The sequence below is a fragment of the Leucoraja erinacea genome, unplaced genomic scaffold (genome assembly GCF_028641065.1).
Source record: "Leucoraja erinacea ecotype New England unplaced genomic scaffold, Leri_hhj_1 Leri_51C, whole genome shotgun sequence".
Classification (NCBI taxonomy): Eukaryota; Metazoa; Chordata; class Chondrichthyes; order Rajiformes; family Rajidae; genus Leucoraja; species Leucoraja erinaceus.
In genome coordinates, this window is record NW_026576421.1 from 32501 (window position 1) to 57500 (window position 25000).

The following is a 25000-nucleotide window of genomic DNA, read 5'->3' on the forward strand; positions in this document are numbered from 1 at the left end:
TACCCCCTGATCCCCTTAGCCACAAGGGCTACATCTAACTCCCTCTTAAATATAGCCAATGAACTGGCCTCAACTACCCTCTGTGGCAGAGAGTTCCAGAGATTCACCACTCTCTGTGTGAAAAAAGTTCTTCTCATCTCGGTTTTAAAGGATTTCCCCCTTATCCTTAAGCTGTGACACCTTGTCCTGGACTTCCCTAACATTGGGAACAATCTTCCTGCATCTAGCCTGTCCAACCCCTTAAGAATTTTGTAAGTTTCTATAAGATCCCCTCTCAATCTCCTAAATTCTAGAGAGTATAAACCAAGTCTATCCAGTCTTTCTTCATAAGACAGTCCTGACATCCCAGGAATCAGTCTGGTGAACCGTCTCTGCACTCCCTCTATGGTCCTGTCAGCTACCCTTGTTCTACATCACCAGTGACCTTGCCACTGGCTCCCCTCCTGTGAGTCGGGGCAGTTCAGGGGACATTAATGTCTGTGAGACTCTCCTGTCAGCTCCCCTTGTACTACATCACCAGTGACCTTGCCACTGGCTCCCCTCCTGTGAGTCAGGGCAGTTCAGGGGACATTAATGTCTGTGAGACTCTCCTGTCAGCTACCCTTGTTCTACATCACCAGTGACCTTGCCACTGGCTCCCCTCCTGTGAGTCGGGGGCAGTTGTGCTTGTTGTGTGCAGGATTTGTCGATTGATCTGCTCTTTCTCCCCTCACTCAGGGAGGACCACGTTGCTGACCCCTATCACACCGGCTATGAGATGCCGTACGCCGGTGGGGGTGGGCCCAGCTACGGACCCCCGCAACCCTGGGGTCACCCGGACATCCACATGATGCAGCAGCACCACGGCATTCCCATCCAGGCCAGGTGAGGTCAAACACGGGGCAGATCCCCCCCCCCCCCCACGCGGGCAGAGGGTCCGTGAAGCCCAGAACGGGGGATGGGGGGGCGTGAGGTAGCCTCTGGTGGGTGGGGTTATATCTCTGTACTCCCCTTTAGAAGGACTATCGGTGCCTTTAGGTATATTTTCCTTAACATGGAGCTTTTATTATAAACGTGGGTTAGGGTGAGGCGAGGGCAGGGGGCCGGTGACTTTTTCCAGCACAGCCTATGGCCATGCTGTACCCGTGACTCCCCTCTCGCCCACCCACCCATTGCTGGGTCTAATGCAGTGGCTCTCAACCTTTTTTTAACTCATGGCCCCCTTGGGATCTTTTAATTTTTCTGTGCCCCCCCCCCCCCCCTCCTGACATTATTAGCGGAAAAAAAGTCCTTCAATATTATAATACCTTCCATAAAAATATCAGCGTCTATTAATTGCACAAATATTCTCTTTTATTCTATTCCACAAACATCAAAAATATTTCAACTACATAGATTTAAATTTATTAGAACTGCAATTTAGGAGGCAACAGCTCTGGTGGTAGCTCTGTGGCCCCCTTCAGTGAACCTGTGGCCCCCTAAATCCCAACATTTTTCCGTGGCCCCCCCTGAAATTTGCCATGATGGGAAACACTGGTCTAATGTACCGCGGGTTGGGGTGCAGGTGAGGTGAGGTGAGGTGAGGCGAGGTGAGGTGAGGTGAGGTGAGGTGAGGCGAGGGTGAGGTGAGGTGAGGTGAGGCGAGGTGAGGTGAGGGGTTGGGGTGCAGTGAGGTGAGGCGAGGTGAGGTGGGTGAGGTGAGGAGGCGAGGTGAGGTGAGGTGAGGTGGTTTGGGGTGCAGGTGAGGTGAGGCGAGGTGAGGCGAGGCGAGGTGAGGTGAGGTGGAGGGAGGTGAGGTGGGGTGGGGTGCGGCGAGGTGAGGTGAGGCGAGGCGAGGTGAGGTGAGGTGAGGTGAGGCGAGGCGAGGTGAGGCGAGGCGAGGTGAGGTGAGGCGAGGCGAGGTGAGGCGAGGTGAGGCGAGGTGAGGTGAGGTGAGGTGGGGTGGGTGCAGGTGAGGTGAGGTGAGGCGAGGCGAGGCGAGGTGAGGCGAGGCGAGGTGGGGTGAGGTGCAGGCGAGGTGAGGTGGGTTGGGGTGCAGGCGAGGTGAGGTGAGGCAAGGTGAGGTGAGGTGAGGCGAGGTGAGGCGAGGTGAGGTGAGGCGAGGTGAGGTGAGGTGAGGTGAGGTGAGGGGCCAGTGCCGATTGCCGGCACAGCCTATGGCCATGCTGTACCGACGCTGTTAGTCTCCTCCTCACCCCCAGGCTGGGCAACCTACACGAGCTGGAGGTGGGACCCCCGCCCCCTGTCATGAAGACCTTCAAGGAGTTCCTGCTGTCCCTGGACGACTCTGTGGACGAGACGGAATCGGTGAAGCGTTACAACGACTACAAGATCGAGTTCCGCCGGCAACAGATGCAGGATTTCTTCCTGGCGCACAAGGATGAAGAATGGTGAGGAAGACGCTGGCAGGCCTCGTCCCCTGTGTGTTGTTGGCTGTGTACCATGTACTCGCTCTGATTCACCAGTGCTGCAGATGTGACCTGTAATGTTTCTCACCCCCCTCCCTCTCGTCCTCAAAGTGCCGCAGCGGTTAGTGTTGTTGCCTCACAGCATCTGGGACCCGGGTTCGATCCTGACTGCGGGTGCTGTTGTACCTTCTCCCTGTTACTGCGTGGGTTTGCTCCGGGTTCTCCGGGTTCCTCCCACACTCCAAAGACATGCGGTCTATTGTCAGTTAATTTGCTTTGGTAAAATTGTAAAATGTCCCCGGTGTGTGTGGGATATTGTTCATGTGCGGGGGTGATCGCTGGTCAGCGCTGTATCTCTGAAGTGAAGTGGTGCGTTCAGCCTCCCCTGAAGCCAGCGCTGTGAGTTTGCTGTACAGGTGGCAGAGAGCAGGCTGGGGCAACCTCACATTATCCCGTGTGGACGAACGGCGCGGTTATGATGATCCTGTCCGCACCTTCCCCGCTCCACCGCCCCCCGCCATTCAGCCGTCTCTCAATCCAGACCCTGGCCTAAGTTACATCAAGGGGGGGGCTGGAGATTGCCCTTCCATGCGCCATCTCCTGCTGGTGACAACCTCACTCCTTGTGACTGCTTGCGCACAGCGATTCCACGGCGGGTAGTGCAGCCAGCTCGTGCGTTCAGATCTGTTTCACAGTGACGCTGCTGGCAGAGGGTTCGATCCCGACTACGGGTGCTGTCTGTGCAGAGTTTGCATGTTGCAGGAAGGAACTGCAGGCGCTGGTTTAAAAGCCGGAGTGAAAACTCAGCGGGACAGGTAGCGTCTCTGGAGAGGAGGAACGGGCGAAGTTTCAGGTCGAGACCCTTCTTCAGACTCGAGTCTCTTCCTCCCTCTGTGTTGTTTATCTCCCCCTCCTCGAGGCCAATTTGACCCAGGAACTGCGTCGGTTTGGGAGGCAGCAGTTGTAGCACGTGGTGCTACCCCACCAAAATGATCGGGAACGAGGTGGGGAGGGGGGGGGGGTGAGTGGGGGGGGAGTTGGGGGGGGGGGGGGGGAGGGAGGGGTAATAATAATGGCTTTTTTTTAAACTAACTTCTTTATTTTTTGTTTGTCCTTTTGTAGTCTTTTTTGTTTGTATGAATGTTAATTCTGACACCTTTCTTCCCCCCCCCCCCCCCCCTGCCCTTTGAAGACAAGGTGCAAATGTGAAGCAAAAATCCTGGCACGCTGCACTGGAAACTCTTGTATGAGAACTACTAGTTAGTCACACACTGCGCACAATGCAGTGATTAGTTATTTCAAAGTGTTAGCGTTCAGTTAGTGAGGTTCACAAAAAAAAATCACTGCTATTGACAAGAAGCCTCAAAACGCTCGCTCGCATACTGCAAGATGACTTCGACACCTAAGTATTATTATTTTATCCGTACGTAAGCTGCCAAAACAATAATTCTTGAAGTAAAAAGGTTTTATATAAAAAAAAACAACAAAGTTAATATTGGTGATCTGTTCATGTTTACTAGGGATTTTATTTTTTTTGTCTTTCATAACTGATTGGGTTTCTCCAGAGGTGATGAATGAAAGCAAGGCAGGATCACAGTACTGGCAAACACCAAGAGAAAGTCCAGAGCTGACCCAGCTTGCCCTGACCGCTTCCTCAGTTCCCCTGGGACAGAGAGGAGAGGTGGTGACACTGGGCAGTTAACGTAAGCATGCAGGGACAGCAGGCAGTGAAGAGAGCGAATGGCCTGTTGGCCTTCATCACAAGAGGAGTCGAGTACAGGAACAAAGAGGTCCTTCTGCAGTTGTACAGGGCCCTAGTGAGACCACACCTGGAATATTGTGTACAGTTTTGGCCTGTTGGCCTTCATAACAAGAGGAGTCACAGGAGCAAAGAGGTCCTTCTGCAGTTGTACAGGGCCCTGGTGAGACCACACCTGGAGTATTGTGTGCAGTTTTGGCATGTTGGCCTTCATAACAAGAGGAGTCGAGTACAGGAACAAAGAGGTCCTTCTGCAGTTGTACAGGGCCCTGGTGAGACCACACCTGGAGTATTGTGTGCAGTTTTGGCATGTTGGTCTTCATCACAAGAGGAGTCGAGTACAGGAGCAAAGAGGTCCTTCTGCAGTTGTACAGGGCCCTGGTGAGACCACACCTGGAGTATTGTGTGCAGTTTTGGCATGTTGGCCTTCATAACAAGAGGGGTTGAGTATAGGAGCAAGGAAGGGTCTGAAGAAGGGTTTCGTCTCGAAACGTTGCCTATTTCCTTCGCTCCATAGATGCTGCTGCACCCGCTGAGTTTCTCCAGCACTTTTGTCTACCTATAGGAGCAAAGTGGTCCTTTTGCAGTTGTACAGGGCCCTGGTGAGACCACACCTGGAGTATTGCGTGCAGTTTTGGTCTCCAAATTTGAGGGAGGACATTCTTGCTATTGAGGGAGCCCAGCGTAGGTTCACCAGGTCAATTCCCGGGATGGCGGGACTGTCGTATGTTGAAAGAATGGAGCGACTGGGCGTATTTTCACTGGAGTTTAGAAGGATGAGAGGGGATCTTATTGAAACGTATAAGATTGTTAAGGGTTTGGACACGCTAGAGGCAGGAAACATGTTCCCGATGTTGAGGGAGTCCAGAACCAGGGGCCACACAGTTTAAGAATAAGGGGTAAACCATTTAGAACGGAGACGAGGATCTACATGACATGGTCGCAAACATCAGAGTTAGAAGCAAGGAACTGCAGATGCTGGTTTACAAAAAAAAAAGTGCTGGAGCAGCTCAGGCAGCATCGAGTTAGCTCTGTTGTCTGAACCATCCCGTACCATACATTCAGACCACTGAATAATCGTTGTAAGGTATTGGCCCGATTCAGATGCAATTCTCCTGTGGGTTTGGGGGGGGGGGGGGGCAGTGGCTGGGAAAGGTGGGGGAAGGCAGTGTGGGGGTCTGGGACTGTGTGTGTGTGACCCCAGCACAATACAGCCCCTGCTTGCCCTGGGACCCTCCAGCACAGTACAGCCCCTGCCCACTCTGGGACCCTCTTGTGCCCTCCTTTGGTCAAGGGCCGTGCATGGTGTAAAGTCCAGGAGGCAGAGGGAGCTCGCTTGTGGCCACCTTTACACCTGCTGTACCACAGTTGGTGCAAGAACCAGCAGGAGGGTTGGTAACTAGTCCACCCCCTCCTCCCCCCCTCCCAACAGCAAGTGGAGAGTTGGAAGCCTGTAGTGGATGCGGCCACTTCCAGCCATTTATCCTGCCTTGTTTCACATCTTCTCCTCCTCTGGTGAACCCCCCGCTTGCTGCATGATTTCTTGATTGAACTGCTGCATTTGCCGCTGCTCCACGCTCCCGACTTGTACCAGCGATCGACTTGTCTTTGCACTCTTGAAGGTTCCGTTCTAAGTACCACCCGGACGAGGCCGGCAAACGCAAGCAGGAGGCTGACTTTGGCCTTCGCACACGGCTCAGCGTTTACTGTTACCTGATGGAGCACGGCTGGTTCGATGGCCTCTCGCTAGACATTGAAAAGGCCAACATCATCATGAAGGCCTTGGATGCAGGTAATGCTTGCTCTCTTCCTCGCGGCCACTGAGAGATACAGTGTGGAAACAGGCCCTTCAGCCCAACTTGCCCACACCGGCCAACATGTCCCAGCTACACTAGTCCCAGAGTCACGGAAACAGGCCCTTCAGCCCAACTTGCCCATGCCGGCCAACATGTCCCAGCTACACTAGTCATAGAGTGACACAGTGTGGAAACAGGCCCTTCAGCCCAACTTGCCCACGCCGGCCAGCATGTCCCATCTACACCAGTCGCTGAGAGACACAGTGTGGAAACAGGCCCTTCAGCCCAACTTGCCCACACCGGCCAACATGTCCCATCTACACTAGTCCCAGAGTGATACAGTGTGGAAACAGGCCCTTCAGCCCAACTTGCCCACACCGGCCAACATGTCCCATCTACACTAGTCCCAGAGTCACGGAAACAGGCTCTTCAGCCCAACTTGCCCACACTGGCCAACATGTCCCAGCTACACTAGTCACTGAGAGACACAGTGTGGAAACAGGCCCTTCAGCCCAACTTGCCCACACTGGCCAACATGTCCCATCTACACTAGTCCCGATCGAGCGACGCAGTGTGGAAACAGGCCCTCCAGCCCAACATGTCCCAGCTACACTAGTCCCAGAGTCACGGAAACGGGCCCTTCAGCACAACTTGCCCACACCGGCCAACATGTCCCATCTACACTAGTCATAGAGTGATACAGTGTGGAAACAGGCCCTTCAGCCCAACATGTCCCACACCAGCCCAACTTGCCCATGCCGGCCAACATGTCCCACCTGCCTGCGTTTGGCCAATATCCCTCCATATCCCCTGACTCCACTATCTTTAAGAGCCCTATCTAGCTCCCTCTTGAAAGCATCCAGAGAACCAGCCTCCACCGCCCTCTGAGGCAGAGAATTCCACAGACTCGCCACTTTCTGTGAGAAAAAGTGTTTCCTCGTCTCCGTTCTAAAAGGCTTGCCCCTTATTCTTAAACTATGTGTGTGTGGCCCCCGGTTCTGGACTCCCCCAACATCGGGAACATGTTTCCTGCCTCTAGTGTGTCCAAACCCTTAACGATCTTATATGTTTCAACATATAGGACAGGTCCTATCGATGTACCTGTCTAATTGGTTCTTAAACTGCGATGGTCTCAGCCTCAATTACCTCCTCTGGTGGCTTGTTCCATCCAGTAGCAATTGCATTTTTACAGCGGGATAGCAACCCATAATAGAAACATAGAAATTAGGTGCAGGAGTAGAGGCCATTCGGCCCTTCGAGCCTGCACCGCCATTCAATATGATCATGGCTGATCATCCAACTCAGTATCCTGTACCTGCCTTCTCTCCATACCCTCTGATCCCCTTAGCCACAAGGGCCACATCTAACTCCCTCTTAAATATAGCCAATGAACTGGCTCGACTACCCTCTGTGGCAGAGAGTTCCAGAGATTCACCACTCTCTGTGTGAAAAAAGTTCTTCTCATCTCGGTTTTAAAGGATTTCCCCCTTATCCTTAAGCTGTGACCCCTTGTCCTGGACTTCCCCAACATCGGGAACAATCTTCCTGCATCTAGCCTGTCCAACCCCTTAAGAATTTTGTAAGTTTCTATAAGATCCCCTCTCAATCTCCTAAATTCTAGAGAGTATAAACCAAGTCTATCCAGTCTTTCTTCATAAGACAGTCCTGACATCCCAGGAATCAGTCTGGTGAACCGTTCTCTGCACTCCCTCTATGGCAATAATGTCCTTCCTCAGATTTGGAGACCAAAACTGTACGCAATACTCCAGGTGTGGTCTCACCAAGACCCTGTACAACTGCAGTAGAACCTCCCTGCTCCTAGACTCAAATCCTTTTGCTACGAAAGCTAACATACCATTCGCTTTACCATACCATACACCCTCCCCCTTTTCCCTCTAGCTTCTCCCTTTCTTCAGTTTGTTGTTACATTGTCCACCTCTACAATAGACGCCCTTTTTCATTCTCTCCCTCGACCAGCCGTCATCAAGATGGAGGGCGGAACGCAAATTGACGTCAAAATTCTCGACCTTGAGGAGGAAGAGGAGAAGGTGGACAAGACGGAGCCGGCAAAGAAGGAAGAGGGGAAGGTGGTGGAGAACGACAAGAAGGTGGTGGAGAAAGAGAAGGAAGAAGATGTCAAGAAGGTAAATCAGCGGGCGGGTCAGGCAGCATCTGTGGTGAACATGGATAGGTGACGTTTCAGAGAGTGATGGAGTAACTCAGCGGGTGGGTCAGGCAGCATCTGTGGTGAACATGGATAGGTGACGTTTCACAGAGTGCTGGAGTAACTCAGCGGGTGGGTCAGGCAGCATCTGTGGAGAACATGGATAGGTGACGTTTCACAGAGTGCTGGAGTAACTGGTGGCAGCATCTTTGTCTAACAGGGGGAGTGGGTGTAGCCGCATTAGCTGCTGGAAACTTAGCGGGTCAGGCAGCCTGGGAGCCAAATAGGCAAGCGAGGAGGAAGGGTTTCGCCCCGACAACGTTGATTTCAGAGGATTGGCCCGAAACGTTGGAGAACAAGAGGATGCGGAGGAAGGAACGGCCTATGCTTCTTTCCATAGATGAAGCTGCACACTAACTCAGGAGGCAGCATCTGACAGGCATGGATCTGTGTTATAGTTTCAAGGAGTGGGTGGCGTTTTCAGCGGGTCAGGCCCAGCTGCCTGTGGAGAACACTGGATGGGTGACGTTCCAGCATTTAGTGTGTAGTCTACTCAGATGGTCAGGAGCATCTGTGGGGAACATGGGTGGTGACGTTCATGGAGTGCTGTACGACTCAGCGGGTCAGGAGCATCTGTGGGGAACATGGAACTGAACGTTTCACAGAGTGGGGGGGGGGGGGTCAGGCAGGTGAATGGAGCTAAGGAAATAGGCAACGTTTCTGGCCGAAACCCGGCCGGGTTTCGGCCCGAAACGTTGCCTATTTCCAGAAGGATTTCGGCCCGAAACGTTGCCTATTTCCTTCGCTCCATAGATGCTGCTGCACCATAACTCAGTGGGTCAGGCAGCATCTGTGGAGAACATGGATAGGTGACTTTCACAGAGTGCTGGAGTAACATCAGTGATGTCAGGCAGCATCTGCGAGAACATGGATAGCTAAGTTTCACAGAGTGTGGAGTAACTCAACGGTGCTCAGGCAGCATCTTGGAGTGGAATGAACAGTGGACAGGGTGGTGGCATTGCCTAGAGGGGAGTGGGTGTAGCCGGCATTACAGTCCCCTTAGCAGCAAGCGAGGAGACATTGGTGGACAACGTTGACAGAGGCTGGAAGGAGATCAGTGGAGAACAAGATGCTGGAGGAAGGAACTGCAGATGCTGCTTTACACTGAAGATGGACACAAAATGCAGGAGGAACTGCAAGACAGGGAGCATCTGTGGATAGACAGAATGGGTGGGTGGCGTTTTGGGTCGAGGCCCTTCTGCCTGTCCCACTGAGTTATTCCAGCATTTAGTGTGTATCTACAGATGCTGGAATCTGATGGGGAGGGGTGAAGTGTATGGAACTGTACGTGAAAAAGACACTTTTCTTAACTCTTAAACCAGGCTCGCTTCTTAATAAACAGACACCACACAAACTGTTTGGTAGACCAGTTCAAAACTTTACTTAACATCGGCTGATCAAAGGGAGCGAGATTTCCAGCTAAGTGACCAACACAGACACTTCACTGTGCTCAGCCACCTTCCCTTAACAACAGAATTACATTGCCTTAAATAGGGTTTGTTTTGTCCCCTTAGCACTTTCCACAGACATTAGTCATAGTCAGAGGTACAGGAAAAGGTTTCCACAGAATGCATCACATCAAAGGCCTTTTGTTTACATGGTACAAGATATACTAAAAACATTGGCCATTTGCTTTAGGTCATTTTATCTCCAAAGAGATCACCCTAGCTCTTTTCGCTGCTCCTCCCTGTCACTTGGTCCCTCTAAAACATAGGCCCAACCCCTACAAAGATGTGACCAGCTTTCTCAAGATCCCCTCTCACTCCTCCTTGGGGAGAATGTTATAGGATTTATTATCTCACACACACGCAACCTATCCAAGCTAATTTGACTTCATAAGAACAGTAAGCTAGCCCAGAAGCCAATTTAATATCTCTTATATTTTTATATTTCGACTCATCCAAACGAGGGGGGGAGGTCACCCATGGAACTGAACGGGGGGGGGGGGGGGGTGGGTGTATGATCTGAAACTGTCTATCCATCACGTGCGGCTTACATTGGCTGCCCGCTCCCCTCCCTGATGGATTCTACACAAAGATGCCTGACTAGCTATGTCACAAAGACTTCCCTCCTGTCACTGTTCGACCTGCTGCCCTCTGGGAGACGCTATAGGTGCATCAAATCCAGGACACACAGACTCAGGAATAGTTGCTTTCCGAGAATTATTTGACTATAAATTCAAATTCTGTATGCACTGCTACCCCGCCCAGCCACTTCCATCTGTATATATGTATATATGTATGTAGCACCGCAGAATTTGTCCTTCTATCAAACGGGGGAGGGGGGGGGGTTTTTTTTTGGGGGTTTCTTGTTGTTTTGGAACTAAATTGTATGTATGTACTGAGTACGAGCAGCTTTCAGTTTCACTGTACATGTAGACGTGTAAATGGCATATCTATCTATCTATCTTATAGTGTGCTGATTGAGTCTGCATGCGGTGCTGTGGTCTGCAGTGTGTGTGTGTGTGTCCTGATTCTCTCCCCCCCTCCCCAGGCAGAAGGTGTGGAGCAGTCAGTGGAGGTGAAGCCGCCGCAGGATAAGGATGAGAGTAAAGCCAAGGAGACGCCACCGGTTGAGGACAAGGACAAGGACAAGGGCGAGGGTGAGGGTGAGGGTGAGGGTGAGGACGGGGAGGAGAAGGATGAACCTGAACCCTGCGAACCAGCCAAGGAGAGCCCCGTGCCGCCAAAGGTAGGCCGACAAAATGCCGGAGAAACTCAGCGGGTCAGGCAGCATCTATGGAGCGATGGAAATAGGCGACGTTTCATGTCGAGATATAACCATATAACAATTACAGCACGGAAACAGGCCATCTCGGCCCTTCTAGTCCGTGCCGAACACTTATTCTCCCCTAGTCCCATCTACCCGCACTCAGACCATAACCCTCCATTCCTTTCCCGTCCATATACCTATCCAATTTATTTTTAAATGATAAAATCGAACCTGCCTCCACCACTTCACAGGAAGCTCATTCCACACAGCTACCACTCTCTGAGTAAAGAAGTTCCCCCTCGTGTTACCCCTAAACTTCTGTCCCTTAATTCTCAAGTCATGTCCTCTTGTTTGAATCTTCCCTACTCTCAATGGGAAAAGCTTGTCCACGTCAACTCTGTCTATCCCTCTCATCATTTTAAAGACCTCTATCAAGTCCCCCCCCCCCCCCCCCCCCCCCCCTTAACCGGTCAGCATGCTCTCTACTGTGCACCTGTAGAAGTTAGAGAGAGTCCTCCTTAACAAACCGACTCTCCGTAACCTTGTGGAAACGCCAGATCAAAGCTGATGCTGCTCATTGTGAGCTGGGGGGAAGGTGACTAGGAGGTTTGCAATCAGTAATCAGGACAGTGAAACTAGTCCGAGAACTCGGCTGGGGGAGGAATGGAGACAGAGGGAAAGTAAGGTTACTTCAAGAAGTCATAGAAACATAGAAAATAGGTGCAGGAGGAGGCCATTCGGCCCTTCGAGCCAGCACCGCCATTCATTGTGATCATGGCTGATCGTCCCTTATCAATAACCCGTGCCTGCCTTCTCCCCGTATCCCTTGACTCCATCAGCTCTATCTAACTCTCTCTTAAATCCATCCAGTGACTTGGCCTCCACTGCCCTCTGTGGCAGGGAATTCCATTAGTTCACAACTATCTGGGTGGAAAAGTTTTTTCTCACCTCAGTCTTATAGAAACTTACAAATTTCTTAAGGGGTTGGACAGGCTAGATGCAGGAAGATTGCTCCCGATGTTGGGGAAGTCCAGGACAAGGGGTCACAGCTTAATGATAAGGGGGAAATCCTTTAAAAACGAGATGAGAAGAACCTTTTTCACACAGAGAGTGGTGAATCTCTGGAACTCTCTGCCACAGAGGGTAGTTGAGGCCACACAGTTCATTGGCTATATTTAAGAGGGAGTTAGATGTGGCCCTTGTGGCTAAAGGGATCAGGGGGTATGGAGAGAAGGCAGGTACGGGATACTGAGTTGGATGATCAGCCATGATCATATTGAATGGCGAATGGTGCAGGCTCGAAGGGCCGAATGGCCTCTACTCCTGCACCTATTATCTATGTTTCTATAAATGACCTCCCCTTTATTCTAAGGCAATTGTGTTGTAAGCTGCTCGAGTGAAGTATGAGGCGCTGCTCCTCCAGTTTGTGCTGGGTCTCACTCTGAGAGTGGAGGAGGCCCAGTACAGACTGGTCAGTGTGGGAGTGGGCGTTTAATAATAATAATAATAACTTTATTTATAAAGCGCTTTTAGACAACATCAGTTACCACAAAGTGCTGTACATGGGAAGTCAACAAAAAGTTATTACAAACTACTAAAACCATTAAGACGACAGGACTATAAAAACAGGGAACAATGTCTCAGCCAGTGTCGAAAGCCAGTGAATAAAAGTGAGTTTTTAGGGAGGATTTAAAGATGGACAGTGAAGGGGCCTGTCTGATCTGCAGCGGCAAAGTGTTCCAGAGTGCCGGGGCAGCAACAGAAAAGGCTCTATCCCCTCTGAGCTTCCGCTTAGACCTTGGAACCTCAAGGAGCAGCTGATCCGCTGACCTGAGGCACCGGGCAGGAGCATATAGGTGGAGCAGCTCAGAGAGGTAAGGCGGGGCGAGGCCATTCAATGATTTAAAAACAAATAAAAGAATTTTAAAATGAACTCGAAAGTGCATTGGTTTAAAGTGTTGAGCAAGAGGGAGATGGTGTAGGCCAAGGCAGACAGAGCGGAGATGTTCGGGCTGTGCCTGAATGTAGCCGTTCTTGTGCTGCTGCCACCGTGCATTGAGACGTTGCCGTGAATCGTACTCACCGTGTGATGCCATGCCCCCCCCCCCCCCTGTATAAACACTCAGGCTGTGAAGAAACGGAAGAGGAAACACAGCGGGGAGGACAGCTATGATGAGGATGAAGCCACCGCCTCCGATTCGGAGTCCGAGCCCGAAGTTGTGCCGCCCGGCGTAGAAATCAAACAGGACGAGGAACCAGGTACTGTAGTTTAGTTAGAAACATAGACAATGGGTGCAGGAGTAGAGGCCATTCGGCCCTTCCAGCCTGCACCGTTCGCCATTCAATATGATCATATTGAATAATAATAATAATAATAATAATCTTTATTTATATAGCACTTTTCAACAAAACCAGTATTTGAACCAAAGTGCTTTACAGAGATTGATTAAATTAATTGAACAGATCAAATGTCAATATATCCAAGGGGGAAATCCTTTAAAACCGAGATGAGAAGAACTTTTTTCACACAGAGAGTGGTGAATCTCTGGAACTCTCTGCCACAGAGGGTAGTTGAGGCCAGTTCATTGGCTATATTTAAGAGGGAGTTAGATGTGGCGCTTGTGGCTAAGGGGATCAGGGGGTATGGAGAGAAGGCAGGTACGGGATACTGAGTTGGATGATCAGCCATGATCATATTGAATGGCGGTGCAGGCTCGAAGGGCCGAATGGCCCACTCCTGCACCTAATTTCTATGTTTCTATGTTTCTATCATGGCTGATCATCCAACTCAGTATCCCATCCCTGCCTTCTCTCCATACCCCCCTGATCCCTTTAGCCACATCTAACTCCCTCTTAAATATAGCCAATGAACTGTGTGGCCTCAACTACCTTCTGTGGCAGAGAGTTACACAGATTCACCACTCTCTGTGTGTGTAAAATGTTTTCCTCATCTCGGTCCTAAAAGACTTTCCCCCTTATCCTTAAACTGTGATACAGTATCTTCAGAGGTACAGCACGGCAACAGGCCCTTCAGCTCACTGGGTCCACACCCAACAGCGATCCCCGCACATTCACACTGTCCTACACACACACACACACACACACGCACACGCACACGCACACACACACACACACACACACACACACACTGGGGGCACAATTTTACATTTGTACCAATGCCAATTGACTGACAAGCCTGTACGTCTTTGGAGTGTTGGAGGAAAGGGAAGATCTCGGAGAAAACCCACGCAGGTGATGGGGAGAACGTGCAAACTCCGTACAGACAGCCCTCGTAGTCGTGGTGTAACTGGGTCTCCGGCGCTGTAGGGCAGCGACTCTGTATCACTGGGCCACCGTGACGCCTGTAACGATTTAATGGCAACAACAGTTCAATCTGCAGCTTTGCAGAGAGATGCAGCAGCACGATGTTCCCCAAGCAATAGACCCTGTGTATCCCCACGCCTCTCTCTCTCTCTCGCTCGCTGCCTCTTGATGTGTGTAACGCTGAGTGTTTCAACTGATGTTTCATATCTTCACACAGGGAAGCAAAATGAAGATGATGATAAGACACCAAAAGAAGGTACGTCCCACTTAATCCAGCCCCTCCAGTGTAGGCCCACTCTTTAATCTAGCCCCCTCCAGAGTAGGCCCACTCTTTAATCTAGCCCCTCCAGTGTAGGCCCACTCTTTAATCTAGCCCCTCCAGTGTAGGCCCACTCTTTAATCCAGCCCCTCCAGTGTAGGCCCACTCTTTAATCCAGCCCCTCCAGTGTAGGCCCACTCTTTAATCCAGCCCCTCCAGAGTAGGCCCACTCTTTAATCTAGCCGCCCTCCAGAGTAGGCCCACTCTTTAATCCAGCCCCTCTCCAGTGTAGGCCCACTCTTTAATCTAGCCCCTCTCCAGTGTAGGCCCACTCTTTAATCCAGCCCCTCCAGTGTAGGCCCACTCTTTAATCTAGCCCCCCTCAAGTGTATGCCCACTCTTTAATCTCGCCCCTCTCCAGTGTCGGCCCACTCTTTAATCTAGCCCCTCCCCAGTGTAGCCACACTCTTTAATCTAGCCCCTCCAGAGTAGGCCCACTCTTTAATCTAGCCCCTCTCCAGAGTAGGCCCACTCTTTAATCCAGCCCCTCTCCAGAGTAGGCCCACTCTTTAATCTAGCCCCTCTCCAGAGTAGGCCCACTCTTTAATCTAGCCCCTCTCCAGAGTAGGCCCACTCTTTAATCTAGCCCCTCTCCCAGAGTAGGCCCACTCTTTAATCTAGCCCCCCTCCAGTGTAGGCCCACTCTTTAATCCAGCCCCTCTCCAGTGTAGGCCCACTCTTTAATCTAGCCCCCTCCTCCAGTGTTTAGGCCCACTCTTTAATCTAGCCCCTCCAGAGTAGGCCCACTCTTTATCTAGCCCCTCCAGAGTAGGCCCATTCTTTAATCTAGCCCCTCCAGAGTAGGCCCAATCTTTAATCTAGCCCCTCTCCAGAGTAGGCCCAGTCTTTAATTTAGAGCCCTTAATCTAGCCCCTCTCAGAGTAGGCCCACTCTTTAATCTAGCCCCTCCAGAGTAGGCCCAGTCTTTAATCTAGCCCTCTCCAGAGTAGGCCCAGTCTTTAATCTAGCCCCTCTCCAGAGTAGGCCCCAGTCTTAATCTAGCCCCTCTCAGAGTAGGCCCAGTCTTTAATCTAGCCCCCCTCCAGAGTAGGCCCAGTCTTTAATCTAGCCCCTCTCCAGAGTAGGCCCACTCTTTAATCTAGCCCCCCTCCAGAGTAGGCCCACTCTTTAATCCAGCCCCTCTCCAGAGTAGGCCCACTCTTTAATCTAGCCCCTCTCCAGAGTAGGCCCACTCTTTAATCTAGCCCCTCTCCAGAGTAGGCCCACTCTTTAATCTAGCCCCTCTCCAGAGTAGGCCCACTCTTTAATCTAGCCCCTCTCCAGAGTAGGCCCACTCTTTAATCTAGCCCCTCTCCAGAGTAGGCCCACTCTTTAATCTAGCCCCTCTCCAGAGTAGGCCCACTCTTTAATCTAGCCCCTCTCCAGAGTAGGCCCACTCTTTAATCTAGCCCCTCTCCAGAGTAGGCCCACTCATTAATCTAGCCCCTCTCCAGAGTAGGCCCACTCATTAATCCAGCCCCTCCAGTGTAGGCCCCCTCATTAATCTAGCCCCCCTCCAGAGTAGGCCCACTCATTAATCTAGCCCCTCCAGTGTAGGCCCACTCTTTAATCTAGCCCCTCTCCAGTGTAGCCCCACTCTTTTGACAGACCCTCTCGTACCATTTGAACCCCTGACCTAGTGTTTAGCCCACGTATTGTCAAGCTTGAAAGGGTTCAGAGAAGATTTACGGGGAGTGTTTAAGAAGGAACTGCAGATGCTGGAAAATCGAAGGTACACAAAAAAGCTGGAGAAACTCGTTTACGGGGATGTTGCCAGGACTAGGTGTGAGCTACAGGGAGTGGTTGAGTAGGCTGGGTCTCTATTCCATGGAGTGCAGGAGGATGTGGGGAGATCTTATAGAGGTGTACAAAATCATGAGAGGAATAGATCGGGTAGACGCACAGAGTCTCTTGCCCAGAGTTGGGGAATCGAGGACCAGAGGACACAGGTTCAAGTTAAAGGGGGAAAGATTTAATAGGAATCTGAGGGGTGACTTTTTCACACAGAGGGTGGTGGGTGTATGGAACGAGCTGCCAGAGGAGGTAGTTGAGGCTGGGACTATCCCCAACAGTTAGACAGGTGCATGGATAGGACAGGTTGGAGGGATATGGACCAAGCATAGGCAGGTGGGACTAGTGTAGCTGGGACATGTTGGGCTGGTGTGGGCAAGTTGGGCTGAAGGGCCTGTTTCCGCACTGTATCACTCTGTGACTAGTGTAGCTGGGACAAGTTGGCCGGTCTGGGCAAGTTGGGCCGAAGGGCCTGTTTCCACACTGTATCACTCTAGGATTCTACACACTGGGGACAATTTACAACTTGCACAAGCCATTTACCCTACAAACCTGTACATCTTTAGAGTGTGGGAGGAAACCAGAGCACAGGGAGAAAACCCACCCGGGTCACAGGGAGAACGTACAAACTCTGTACAGATAGTGTCCGTAGTCAGGATCGAACCTGGGATCTCTAGCGCTGTGAGGCAGCGTCTATGCCGCCCCAAAGTCTCCGGGATAGTCAGGGTGGGCGGAGGGTATCTGCCACAACTGATCCTGTTGTTTTAAACGTGTTACAGAAGAGACGAAACAAGAGAAGAAGGAGGAAGAAAAACAGAAAGAAAAACCCAAGGAGGAGAAGAAGGAAAAGGAGAAGGAGAAGGAGACGGACACGACTCCCAAACCACGGCCGCTTCACAAAACCTGCTCGCTCTTCATGAGGAGCATCGCTCCAAATATCTCCAAGGCTGAGATCATATCGGTGAGTGTGGAACCTGTCCTTGTTACTGTATCCAGCTGAATGGGGGAGAGAAGCCCGGGTGTTAGCGTGAGGGGGGGGTGCTGCATAGAAACATAAGGAAGTAGGTGCAGGAGGAGCCAGCAATGTGATCGTGGCTGATCGAGCCTGCACCATTTGCCATTCAATATGATCATGGCTGATCATCCAACTCAGTATCCCGTACCTGCCTTCTCTCCATACCCCCTGATCCTCTTAGCCACCCATTGTCCACATTCCTGCTCCCTCCCCATATAGCCCTTGATGGCCGTTAGCCCTAAGGTCTGTACTGCAGTTCCAGAGTACACCACTCTCTGTGTGACCAAACCTTCTTCTATTGCGTAAAGTTTTGGTCTCCAAATCTGAGGAAGGACATTATTTCCATAGAGGGAGTGCAGAGACGGTTCACCAGACTGATTCCTGGGATGTCAGGACTGTCTTATGAAGAAAGACTGGATAGACTTGGTTTATACTCTCTAGAATTTAGGAGATTGAGAGGGGATCTTATAGAAACTTACACAATTCTTAAGGGGTTGGACAGGCTAGATGCAGGAAGATTGTATCCAATAATGTCCTTCCTCAGATCCAGACCAAAACTGTACGCAATACTCCAGGTGTGGTCTCACCAAGACCTGTACAACTGCAGAGTGAGAAGAATCCTATACTCAAATCCTTCGATCACATTGAATGGCGGTGCAGGAGGATCTAGCACCGCCATTCAATGTGATCACGGCTGATCATCCCCAATCAGTACCCCGTTCCTGCCTTCTCCCCATAGGATCCCCTGTCTCCGCTATCTTTACGGGATACTGAGTTGGCTGATCAGCCATGATCATATTAAATGGCGGTGCAGGCTCAAAGGGCTGAATGGCCTACTCCTGCACCTAATTTCTATGTTTCTAAGAGGTTTATCTAACTCTGGCTTGAAAACGTCCAGTGAATGTTTTGCTGAGGCAGGGATGTCAGATGCCGCTGCCTTCTGCGGCAGAGATTCACCCACCCTCCCGGCCAAGGACAGCACTGGAAAAGAACTATTCCATCCCAAAATGTAGAAGGGACGAGCTGCAGATGCTGGTTTACACCAAAGATAGACACAATAGTGCCGGTGTAACTCAGCGGGTCAGGCAGCATCTGTGGAGATAGAGGATGGGTGGCGTTTTGGGTCGGGACCCTTTCTTCCGACAGGACCAGTCAGATGAAGGGTCTCAACCCGAAAAACCGACCATTCCTTTTCTCCAGAGATGCTGCCTGACCTGCTGAGTTTGCCCAGAATTTTGTGTCTGATCTTCGGTGTAAACCGTTACTTGCTGGTCATTCTGGTAAACCACTGCTTGTATCCTCTCAAGTCACCGAGTTGCATGTGCAGTTTAATCAATCAAGCAGTTTTACTCATCACATACACAATGTAGTGCAGTGAAATGAATTTGCCAGCAGCGGTACACTCAAAAAGAACAATACACAATATAAATGTAACACAAACATCCACCACAGCATTTAACATCAGGTGTGACAGAGGTTTACCTGCATCTCTTCCAACCTCATCTATTGCGTCCGCTGCTCTAGATGTCAGCAGATCTATATCGGTGAGACCAAGCGGAGGTTGGGCGATCGTTTCGCCGAACGCCTCCGCTCGGTCCGCAATAACCAAGCTGACCTCCCGGTGGCTCAGCACTTCAACTCAACTCCCCCTCCCACTCCGTCTCCGACCTCTCTGTCCTGGGTCTCCTCCATGGCTACAGCGAGCAGCACCGGAAATTGGAGGAACAGCACCTCATATTACGCTTGGGGAGTCTACATCCTGGGGGCATGAACATCAAATTCTCCCAATTATGTTAGTCCTTGCTGTGTCTCCCCTCCCTCCCCCCCTGCTCCCTCCCAGCCTTCGGGCCCTCCTCCTGTCTTTCTTGTCCCTCCCCCGATCCTGAAGAAGGGTTTCGGCCCGAAACGCCTATTTCCTTCGGGCTCCTCCTCTCCAGCTTTTCCATCCACCACAGCATTCTTCACTGTGGTGGAAGGCACTAAGTACAGTCAGTCCTCCTCCTTTCTTCACCCGTGGTTGGGGCCATGAACCTCTGTAGGCCCGATGTACAGGCCCCCTCGTCGGGGTGGTTGAAACTCCGAGGTCGGGACAGTCGAATACACTCCACCACTTGGAGGCTCCGGATTGGCGGCAAACGCCCACAGTAGTGGCCTATTTCATCTTCGCGGCCACTCTGGTCAGCATGCCTCTGCAGTCTGTCCGCCCTGTCTGTGTTTTTATGTACAGCTTTTTGTTGGGGGTGTGTGTGTGGGGGGGCGGGGTGGGGTGGGATGGGGGGGGAAACTTTCTAAATCCTCCCTGCACGGGAGACCCGATTTTTCACGTGGGTTTCCGTTGTCGTTGGGGGCACTAGGAGCGGCCTCCAACAGGAAGGAGCCTCCTCCTTTCCGATGACTCACCCGTCGCGGGGCTGGCCGAGTCCGGAGCGGGTGAGGAGCGCTCTGTAGCTGCTGCAGCTGCCCCGACCGGAGTAGCCCAACGGCAGGTCTGTACAGCGCCCCCCGCGTCCCTGGGGTGGGGCTCTCGAACGGAGACTTCCCCCGCCCGAGTTGCGGGGTTGAAGAGCTCCTGGAGCGGGGCCTGACATCACTGCCCCCGCCTCGCGTCGGTTGAAGGCGGGGTTGAGCGAGCGGCCTGACAGTCGAATACACTCCACTGCTTGCAGGCTCCGGATTGGCGCTCTTGGCTTATGGGCGGGCAACGCCATCAGTAGTGGCGCTTTGTCACCCACATGGGTGGGAGTGCAGTGGAGAGATAAGTTTATTTGGCCTTCCATCACAGCGATGTGATGGTCTTTATGTAAATTATGCTGTACCTCAGAAACGGCATTTTTCGTTTGGACCTCAAATGGCATGACAATTAAATGTATCTTGTATCTTGAAACGGTGGAGGTAGTGATGCTGTACCTCAGTGTGAACACAATGGCAGCCTGAGAACACATCGGCTCCATCCCCTGCTCCATGCGGCAGGCTCCACACGTATTTGAAAGTATAACACCTCTTCGTTTTCCACCCTCCCCGCAGCTTTGTAAACGTTTCCCGGGCTTCATGAGAGTGGCGTTGTCCGACCCACAGCCAGAGCGCAGGTGAGCGTAATCTTCTCTGTTATGGGGGGGGGGGGCAGCGCAGTGGCGCCACCAGAGACCAGGGATCCATCCCGAGCACTGGTGCTGTCTGTGAGGAGTTTGCACGTTCTCCCCGTGACATGCGTGGAGATTTCTCAGAGATCTTCGGTTTGGTCCCACACTCCAAAGGTTTGTGTCGGTTCATTGGCTTGGTAAATGTAGAAATTGTCCCTAGTGGGTGAGGGATAGTATAGTGTGCGGGGATCGCTGGTTAGCACGGACTCGATGGGCAGAAGGGCCTGTTTCCGCGCTGTATCTCCAAACTAAATCAATATGATGCAGGCCCGTCTAGTACAAGCATTACAGTTTGCTGCGAGTTTGTACATCAGGCCTGTGGTTTAGTTGAGTTTATTGTCACGTGTACAGTGAACAGGTTTTTGCTCCTGCTCATCCCTGCACTGGGATGTGCCGTTGTCTGATTGCCAACTGGATCTATCTGCCAGTGTGTGTGGAGTGGCCACACTGCCCATGTGCTCCACTGGGTGGAGCAGTCCGCTGAAGACATCTCTCCAGAGTGCACTGTCTCACCCACTGAGTTACTCCAGCTTTTTGTGTCTATATCACTGAAGTCTGTGCAGGAAGGAACTGCAGATGCTGGTTTAAACCAAGACAAGACACAAAATGCTGGAGTAACCCAGCGGGACAGGCAGCATCTCGGGTCGTGACAGATTGAAGAGGTGTCTCGGCCCGAAACGTGCCCCGTGCCTTCTCTCCAGAGATGCTGCCTGTCCCGCTGAGTTACTCCAGCATTCGGTGTCTACCTTCACTGACCACTGTGCCAGATGCTGGCTGAAAGATTTCAATGTCATTCTCTGTTAGGTTTTTCCGCAGAGCCTGGGTCACGTTTGATCGTGGTGTCAACATCAAGGAGATCTGTTGGAACCTCCAGAATATCCGAGTAAGTTAACGGGACCTGAGAATTTTAAGTAGAGATGTTATAGCGTTACAGGTAGAGTTGCTAACCTTGCAGCGCCAGAGATCAGGGTCCGATCCTGACCCCCGATAGGGAGTTTGTACCTTCTCCCCCCGACCACGTGGGTTTTGTCCGGGTGCTCCGGTTTCACCCCACACTCCACAAAGACATTCTTGCCATAGAGGGAGTACAGAGAAGGTTCAGACGTGCAGGCTTGTAGGTGAATTTCCCCTCTGTAAATTGCCCCTAGTTTGCTGCCAATAGATGAGAAAGTGGGATAACAGAAATAGTGTGGACGGGTAGACAGGCACAGAGTGCTGGAGTAACTCAGTGGGACAGGCAGCATCTGTGGACAGAAGAAATGCGTGGAGTTTTGGGTCGGGATCATTCTACAGACTTGAAACGTCACCCATCCCTTCTCTCCAGAGACGCTGCCTGTCCCGCTGAGTTACTCCAGCATTTTGTGTCTACCTTTGGTGTAAATCTGAGGAAAGACATTCTTGCCATAGAGGGAGTACAGAGAAGGTTCACCAGACTGATTCCTGGGATGTCAGGACTTTCATATGGAGAAAGACTGGATAGACTCAGCTTGTACTCGCTAGAATTTAGAAGATTGAGGGGGGATCTCATAGAAACTTACAAAATTCTTAAGGGGTTGGACGGGTTAGATGCAGGAAGATTGTTCCCGATGTTGGGGAAGTCCAGAACAAGGGGCCACACACAGTTTAAGGATAAGGGGGAAATCTTTTAGGACCGAGATGAAAAAAACATTTTTCACACACAGAGAGTGATGAATCTGTGGAATTCTCTGCCACAGAAGGTAGTTGAGGCCACAGTTCATTGGCTATATTTAAGAGGGAGTTAGTTGTGGCTAAAGGGATCAGGGGGTATGGAGAGAAGGCAGGGATGGTATAATGAGTTGGATGATCAGCCATGATCATATTGAATGGCGGTGCAGGCTCGAAGGGCCGAATGGCCTCTACTCCTGCACCTATTGTGTATGTTTCTAAAGGATGGGAGGTAGAGGTATGGGGATATGAGAGGGGTGTGTGCGTTGGGTGATGGTGGGGCTGGTGAATGGTGCGTGCAGTGGGGTCTGTCTGCAAGCTCAGCGTGTGTGTCTCTCCCCCCCCCCGGCAGCTGAGGGACTGCGAGCTGAGCCCAGTGGTGAACCGCGACCTGGCCCGGCGAGTCCGCAGCATCAACGGCATCGCGCAGCACAAGCAGATCCTCCGTAACGACATCAAGCTGGCCGCCAAACTCATCCACTCGCTGGACGACCGCTCGCAGCTCTGGTCGTCCGAGTCCGTTAACGATGATGGCAGAGTTGAGGTGGGTAACATCCAAACGTTCTGTTTAGTATCTGCTTACGTGTGGCGTGCACAGCCTAAAGTTGTTGGGCAACTTGTTCTATTTCATGTTTAAGAAGGAACTGCAGTTGCTGGAAAATCGAAGGTAGACAAAATGCTGGAGAAACTCAGCGGGTGTGGCAGCATTTATGGAGCGAAGGAAATAGGCAACGTTTCGGGCCGAAACCCAAAGGAAATAGGCAAAGTTTCGGGCCGAAACCCAAAGGAAATAGGCAACGTTTCGGGCCGAAACCCAAAGGAAATAGGCAACGTTTCTGTTCAAAACCCGAATCAGTACCCCGTTCCTGCCTTCTCCCCATATCCCCTGACTCCGCTATCTTTAAGAGCCCTATCTAGCTCGCTCTTGAAAGTATCCAGAGAACCGCCCTCTGAGGCAGGGGATTTTCAGAAGCTTTCAGATTGAAACAAGGAAGTGCAGGGATATGGATCACACTCCGACAGATGAGATCAGTTGAACGTGGCATCAAGTGTAGAAAGGAACTGCAGATGCTGGTTTAAACTGAAGCTAGACACAAAATGCTGGAGGAACTCAGCGGGACAGGCAGCATCTCTGGAGAGAAGGAATGGGTGACGTTTTGGATCAGCCTGAAGAAAGGTCTCGACCCGAAACGTTGCCTATTTCCTTCACTCCGTAGATGCTGCTGCACCCGCTGAGTTTCTCCAGCATTTTTGTGTTACCTTGTTCTATTTGATCTTCTGTTTGTACACAAGTCAAGTCAAGTCAAGTTTATTTGTCACATACACATCATACACATACGAGATGTGCAGTGAAATGAAAGTGGCAATGCTCACGGACTTTTGTGCAAAAGACAAACAACAAAACAACCAAACAAATTATAAACCCAATCATAACACACATATTCTTTTACATAATAAATAATGGAAGGAAAAACGTTCAGTAGAGTTAGTCCCACGTCGAGTTGATTGCATTAGTTGAAACAGGCGGACCATGTGAAGGTTGCAATCTCCCCACCCCGCGTTTAGTATGAATGAATGAATGAATACTTTCCTGTTGCGTGGGACGAGTCGCAGAGAAATTCCTTGCTTTCATACCCAAGGTATGCAAATAGTTGCCACATAAAGGGCTTCACTTTGTGGCTTCCTGGTTCTCCCCCCTCCAAATCAAGTCAGGTCCCTATTGTTCTTACCCTAGGGCTAACAGAATCACAATTCAATTCAATTCAACTTTAATGTCATGGCACAAATACAAGTATCAGTACAACGAAATGCAGTTTTGCGTCAGTCCGTAGTAGTTGTACGTAAAGAAATAAAACAAATAGAAAGAGAGAAGATACAGAATAATCAAAAAATACAGAATAATTAAACAATGTGGACGGAGGGACCGGAGAAATCTATCATCGGGACTCCGAGTTCAGCAATGTGATTGTATTGTTGTAGAAGCTGTTCCTCATCCTACTAGTACGTGACCTGAGGCTCCTGTACCACCTCCCTGATGGGAGGAGGGCAAACAGTCCATGGTTGGGGTGTGAGGGGTCTTTGATGATCTTCCCGGCCCGTCTCAGACACCGTTTTCGGTGGAGGGCATCCATGGCAGGGAGCGGGACACTGATGATGTACTGCGCGGTTTTCACCACCCGTTGTAGTGCCTTCCTGTCCGCAGCAGTGCAGCTGCTGTACCATACCGTGAAGCAGGTGGTCAGGATACTCTCTATGGTACAGCGGTAAAAGTTGGTCAGGATCCGGGGGGACAGGTCAACTTTCTTGAGCCTCCTCAGGAAGTAAAGGCGCTGCTGTGCCTTCTTGATCAGCTTGGAGGTGTTGAGGGACCAGGACAAATCCTCCGAGATATGTATTCTGAGGAATTTATAGCTGGAGACGCGCTCCACCTCAGTCCCGTTTATATGGATGGGGGTATGACTGCCAATCACGTGATATTGGGGAGAAAGCAGGAACGGGGTACTGATTTATGATGTCCAGCCATGATCATATGGAATGGCGGTGCTGGCTCGATAGGCTCGAATGGCCTCCTGCACCTATTGTCTATGTTTCTATAACTCTGTGATAGAGACAGTCAGGTTTGACCCGAAACATTCCTTCCATCCGGAGATGCTGCCTGTCCCGCTGAGTTTCCCCAGCATTTAGTGTCTTATCTTCGGTTTAAACCAGCACCTGCAGTTCCTTCCGACATATCAGATCTTTGGGGTTTAGAATATTACAAACTTGCCGACTTCTCTATTACTACAATGTTTTCAGCACTTCTCGTTTTCATCTGACCATTGTCGCTCTGATTGTATCTGTCAGGTT

At 51.1% G+C, this 25000-nt stretch overlaps 1 protein-coding gene across 2 annotated transcripts in view; it reads left to right on the plus strand.

Moving 5' to 3' along the window:
* The window catches only part of srrt (serrate RNA effector molecule homolog (Arabidopsis)), a 45479-nt gene that overhangs the window by 2040 nt on the left and 18439 nt on the right, over positions 1 to 25000 (plus strand). Inside the window, exons 3-13 of one of the 2 annotated variants that reach the window (XM_055630740.1) lie at positions 718 to 864; positions 2163 to 2369; positions 5769 to 5938; positions 7920 to 8086; positions 10660 to 10857; positions 13005 to 13137; positions 14420 to 14458; positions 17092 to 17273; positions 20352 to 20413; positions 21272 to 21350; positions 22506 to 22697. In XM_055630740.1, the coding sequence (XP_055486715.1) occupies positions 718 to 864; positions 2163 to 2369; positions 5769 to 5938; positions 7920 to 8086; positions 10660 to 10857; positions 13005 to 13137; positions 14420 to 14458; positions 17092 to 17273; positions 20352 to 20413; positions 21272 to 21350; positions 22506 to 22697 (1576 nt within the window). The remainder of the gene's footprint in view (positions 1 to 717; positions 865 to 2162; positions 2370 to 5768; positions 5939 to 7919; positions 8087 to 10659; positions 10858 to 13004; positions 13138 to 14419; positions 14459 to 17091; positions 17274 to 20351; positions 20414 to 21271; positions 21351 to 22505; positions 22698 to 25000) is intronic. The other variant, XM_055630741.1, reaches the window with a different exon arrangement.